General features: G+C 33.5%; 1 protein-coding gene across 1 annotated transcript in view; it reads right to left on the bottom strand.

Annotated features, from left to right (window-relative positions):
• Positions 1-2,451: 2,451 nt before the first annotated feature.
• KCNJ3 (potassium inwardly rectifying channel subfamily J member 3) overlaps positions 2,452-6,000 on the bottom strand; it is a 152,216-nt gene continuing 148,667 nt past the window's right edge. Inside the window, exon 3 of the mRNA XM_049887259.1 lies at positions 2,452-3,044. Within this exon, the coding sequence (XP_049743216.1) occupies positions 2,458-3,044 (587 nt within the window). The 3' untranslated portion in view covers positions 2,452-2,457. The remainder of the gene's footprint in view (positions 3,045-6,000) is intronic.

The raw sequence follows: 6,000 nt of genomic DNA, 5'->3' as shown, positions 1-6,000 counted from the left end.
GTCATTTTCCATCCTGTTACCCTGTTTTCATTCTCTTAATTGATTTTGACTATGTGAAATTATCATATTTGTTTATTATCCTACTCCTCAATGCCCCCTTCCAACTCCAGCTCTCCTGGTAAGCAGTGACCTCTGTTTTAATCATGCCCAAATCCCCAGTAACTAAAACATGCCTAAGACATAAAAATCAAAACCCAAAATGTGTTGCCAAGTTGATTTCAACCCATAGCAACCCTATAGGAGAGAGTAGAACTTCCCCACAGGGTTTCCAAGGACGGGCTGGTAGATTCGAACTACTGGCCTTTTGGTTAGCAGCAAAGCTCTTAACCACTGAGCCACCAGAGCTCTAAGACATACAAGGTATGCAAAAATTTTGTTGAATTAATGAACACATCTGGAGAGTTTGTTTTTGGTTCCATATTCTCCTTGGTACCAAAGAAAAATTAAAATAACTCTCCAAATTAAATTATGGCTCCGTTTAGTTTTAAGTGGTTGGACTAAATCATTTTTGTGGTTTCTTCCATTGCTAATACATTATGCCCAGTTAGCCCTCTTGCCACCCTCCCAGTATTTTATTCCCTACATGCAGAAAATAAGAACATTTGGGAGAGTAAAAGAGTAGGGCGATTTGCTCTGTTCACAGTGGATGGATGCTCAAGGCTGACCATTTTGCCAGTAACAATGCCCTGGTATATATTTGCACCTACAGAATTTGTTTGATACAGAGGTAGCCAGAAGGTATTATTGTAGTCAATGATAGAATTGTTGATATAATAATTTGCCCATAAGAAAACCACCACAGGATTGCTATAAAATGGGAAATGATGGCAGCCCTAATTAGCCACTAAAGATTTGCAGGTCAATGAGGAGAAGTGAATTAATTCTGGGCAGACTTAGTATTGCTATGCCCAAGGAAGTTTTATAGAAAAACCCATGATATTCGGGGAGCTCTTTTAAATGTTCATAAAAATCTCTGCATTATAAATCTTTATTTTGTAGGTGTTCTGCTGATCAGGAGTTGTGATTCCTGCTAATGAGTCATAAATATCAGACCATTGGGTTCAAAAAAATGCTACTGCTAAAATTATTTGCGTAAAATCAGTATTCACCAAAAAAAAAAAAAAAAAAACCTATGTGTAAGATATCTTCAATGTATCTAATATTATATTCTCTCATCTCTGTACAATACATTCTTCCTGAACTTGGAGTGGCAGGCATGGAATAGGTTTCCCAGGCAAGGAAACAAATCACTCCTGCTACAACAAATGCCATCAACAGGAAAACAGCATAAAAAAGAGACTCAATTAGACATACATATTTTAGGCATAAATATTTATCATCTGTTTTCATTGCATTCTCACCACTCCTTAAGGATAAACTATTGATTTTTAAAATGATGAAAATTCCAGAAAAACAGATAAAATATTTCCAAATAACTCAGTTTGAAACAGGGACCCTTAATTATATAATTTCACACAGATTCTGTTATATTCAATATAACTTGGCTACTGACTATTATCATTCATTATTCAGCATTTGTCCAGATTAGATTGTATACAGAACAGATTTCTAGGTTTTCATTACCTCAGGAAATGATCAATTCTCAAATTAATCAATGTTTATTTCCCCCTAGTACTAGCAACTTTTAAAAATTATAAGAAATTTTCAATGAAATACTGTGTACTGGTACCTTCTAAAACTTACAAATATATTATGATTATATTCTTTTGCAGGGTCATAAATAGTACAAACTTGTGAGACTCTCTCATATAAAATACAATTGAAAACCTTCCAAGACCTTAAACAGCAAAAAACATTAAATTAGATTCTAAAATGACAAATAACTTAAGGCTAAAAATTTGGTATTAATAATTAATACCAGAAGCCTTTGTAATCTAGTAAACATGCACGAGAACTACAACTTTGAACAAAACATCACAATTTTATCAGATACATATGTGTGTGCATATACACACACACACACACACATGTGTGTATATATATGTGTGTGTATATATGTATATACATATTTTTTTATATGTATATACATATATACGTACATGAAGTTTTATCACCCTGAAAACTATCCACTCATGTTTGGCTTAATAAATATGTTAGAAATGTCGGGGAGAATACCACTCCTTTAAATATATATATATGTATTTTTTCAGAATATACAATATAAATATGCCATATATAAATCATGCCATAAAACTAAAGGCAAAATTTGCACATTATTGCATGCTTGATGGGATAATACATGCCCTTACAATGTCCTCCCTTCATAATTTTGCTCTTTGCACAGTAGCAATACTTGGAAAGGAAGGGTTCTCAAATATGCATATAGAACTGGAGGGAAAATGTACCTTTCATACTCCTTAGGGAGGATTACCTCATCAGTCAAACATTAGACTATTACTAAATCAAACATTAAATAATGCCTAAGGAGGCGTTTTGTTATGTGAATCGATCAGAGTTCATTTTTCTTAATTTGGCTGGGAGATTCCCTTCCATCCTGGCTACTCCTCCAGCCATCTTTTGAAGCTTTGGTGGCAAATCAGCCACAGACTGGCTCATGGGATCAGATAACATCTTGGTGGTTTTAGATACCAGTTTTTCTTCTGAGTTGCCAGGAACTGAACTTATCCGTTGCAGTTTCATGGGCAAATCTCCCAAGCTGTAGGCTTTCTCTGAAGTTGTAGAACTCATTCTCAAGAGTTTTTTTGGAAAGTCTTCTCTTCCAGTAATTTTCTGCAACTTAGATGGAAACTTTGTACTAATGTCATCTAGCCCATCTAAGCATTCCACAGAATTATGTCTTTCTTTGCTGTTAGTTATGGCTGGTGCTATTAAAGGAGACGACATGAGGAGCATTTCCTCCTGTTCTTTCACACTGTAAGGTGGGGTGGGGACTTCAAATGTTGCATGGAATTGGGAGTAATCAACTTTAAAGAATCCTTCCTCTAAGGAAATTACAGGAAAAAAGCGATGACCCCAAAGAACTTCATCTTCAGTGTATGATGTTCGAGCTTGACAAGTCATCCCTATGAGCAAAAAGAAAGTTCTTGATAAATTATGCAGAGTGAAAGCGCATGTAAAACCAGTTTGACCTGAGGAATTCACTTCACATTCTTATTTAAGCTCTGGACTGCTTAGCTGAGTAGACTGAATAACAGAATAAGTTAAAATTTTTGCTATAAGTTGATAGCTATGATACACATATTTTCTCCCAATGAAAAACACAAGACACAGTTACTCTTCATGCTTGAATGGCAATATATCATAACATAGTTTATTTATTCTACATAAAAACAAAAGTAAAAATGACAGACAATAATTTCATAACGTACTTGTCTCTATAAGGAAACAAGTGGAGGAATCATGCAATTATTTTCAATCATCCAAGAAGCAATGTATGAAATAAACCTGACTTTGAATCCAAACTTAACCACTGTGTACACTTAAGGAAGATATTTTCTGTTCTATAAAACATGGAAAACAAGACCTGCCTCAGAGAATTGCTGTGAGCATGAAATAAAATAACATAAAATGTAAAATACGTCATATAATGCCTACCTACCGGTTGCAATCAAGTTAATTTCATCTCACGTTTGCCTCTTAAATAAATGAAAACTGCTCATTGCACATTTAACAGTGAAGGCTCGTGGTAGAAGCAAGAAAGATTGAAGATAATTATCCCAATTCCCTGCTAAATGAATAAAAGGTGAAAATATTTCTTTGTTGGATGATGCAAAGTTGTTTTGGTGGTTCCATCCTTTGGACCTCTAAGGTCAAAGTCAACATTTGCTAATGTTTTAGAAATCCATATGCTAAAATTAATAATCTCAGTCACCTGGTGTCTCAAAGTCCAGCCCTGCTCTAGAATCTCTGAAACTCAATGATGGATAGAAGATATATTTCCGTTTATATATTATGTTGCTTAGATATCATTTACCTCATGCTACTTTGATTTATTCAATTTTGTTCTCTTCATAAATCATATATTTAGACTGAGTTACTATCAAACCAGTCAACCTCTGAATATTCATTGTACAAAGAGTAGAAGTACATGAATAAATTAAAACCTCATATCGTTTAAGTCTTATATTGGTCAAAGATGCAATTTTCTGTCAGTAGCAAAATTGACTGCTTTACTTTCCTTACCTATCAGCATGCCAGTAGAGGCTATTGAAATGTAAAATAATGGATGAAGTGAAAAATGTACCACCTCAATAATTAAGTATAATTTAAACCAGTGATAAAGGTATTTGTTCATTGGTTTCAATTTTTCTGCAACTGTCACAAGCTAAGAAATTCCTGTTGTTTTAACGACAGACATAGACAGTTTGGAGAAAGGAATATCCTCCCCCTTTTATCCCCCTGGCTAGTAATCACACATAAAATACCTTCAAAGAATTAGGAAAAAATGCAAAATTAAAAAACTATACTGAAGATAAATTAAACTCTTCATTGAATCCAAAATCTTGCATTATAATTATTATCAATCATGTATCACCAGGGCATCAGTTGTTGTCACTTACATACAGTCTAATTTTAGACAGTTTTTAAAGAAACTTACATAGAAAATAAATGACCTTTATATATGAGGGACTGTATTAGGTGCTCTGTATGTGTTATTTCTAATCCTCATTATCATCCTGTTAAGAAGATATTCTTATGCCCAGCTTAAAGGTAAGGAATCTAGTAGTCTTCCTTGAGAATAGACTTAGTAAGCTGTAGAGAAAGGATGTATCATTCTAATTTCTGTTTTGCTTTGCTTTTGTTTTCATTTTGCCATGATGCCTCTTTTATTGTAGGTAGGAATCCAATTCCAAACACTTTATCCATTTAATTCCCTCATGGTGCAAATTTGACAGTGAACAAATAACACTCCACACAATCAACATTCTGCCAGGGACAGTGCCCCCCTCGAATATTTTTATATAAAGATAATGAAATGACTATACAAAATAATTTGGAAGTTTTATACACACACACACAAACACACACAGCAGCAGCAGCATTCTGTATTTTCCAAAAATTTTCTAGCCTGTGGCTAAATATTTCATTAAAAAAATCAGATCATCATTTAATAAGAAATAAAGAAAACATTTTTCATGACATATTTACTTGATTTAACTTTAAAAAATTTAAATAAAATTAAAAATACCTACAATAAAGGACAACTATTCAGTGTTACTATCATTAACATATGATATAATTGAACAAATAATATTGAAGTATTTCTTCCCCAAAAGCAACCATTTTATGAATTATTTATTTATCTTTCCAGTCCAAGACATTAAAGAAAAATCATAAATACATATTTTACTGTTAAGTGATAGCATTTCCACTAAAATCTCATTTTAATTAACAACAACAAAAAAAAATTCCATTATAAAACTGATGTTCAGAATTATCCATGGTTTAAAATGAGAAAGGCTGTGTATCAGGGTTGTGTCTTTTCACCATATTTATTCAATCTGCATGCTGAGGAAATAATTCAAGAAACTGGACTATATGAAGAAGAATGTAGCAGCAGGATTGGAGGAAGACTCATTAACAAACTGTGATACACAGATGACAGAACCTGGCTTGATGAAAGTGAAGAAGACTTGAAGCACTTACTGATGAAGATCAAAGACTATAGCCTTCAATATGGATTATGCCTCAACATAAAGAAAACAAAAATCCTCACAACTGGACCAATAAGTAACATCATGATAAACGGAGAAAGTATTGAAGTTGTCAAGAATTTGATTTCACTTGGATCCACAATCAATGCCCACGAAACGGGCAGTCAAGAAATCAAATGATGTATTACATTGGGCAAATCTGCTTCAAAAGACCTCTTTCAAATGTGTTAAAAAGCAAAGATGTCACTTTGAGGACTAAAGTGTACCTGATCTAAACCATGGTATTTTCAAACTCCTCGTATGCATGTGAAAGCTGGACAATGCCTAAGGAAGATCAAAGAAGATGCATTTGAATTATGGTGTT

The sequence above is a fragment of the Elephas maximus genome, chromosome 6 (genome assembly GCF_024166365.1).
Source record: "Elephas maximus indicus isolate mEleMax1 chromosome 6, mEleMax1 primary haplotype, whole genome shotgun sequence".
Lineage (NCBI taxonomy): Eukaryota > Metazoa > Chordata > Mammalia > Proboscidea > Elephantidae > Elephas > Elephas maximus.
This window is presented reverse-complemented; position numbering and strand designations above follow the sequence as displayed.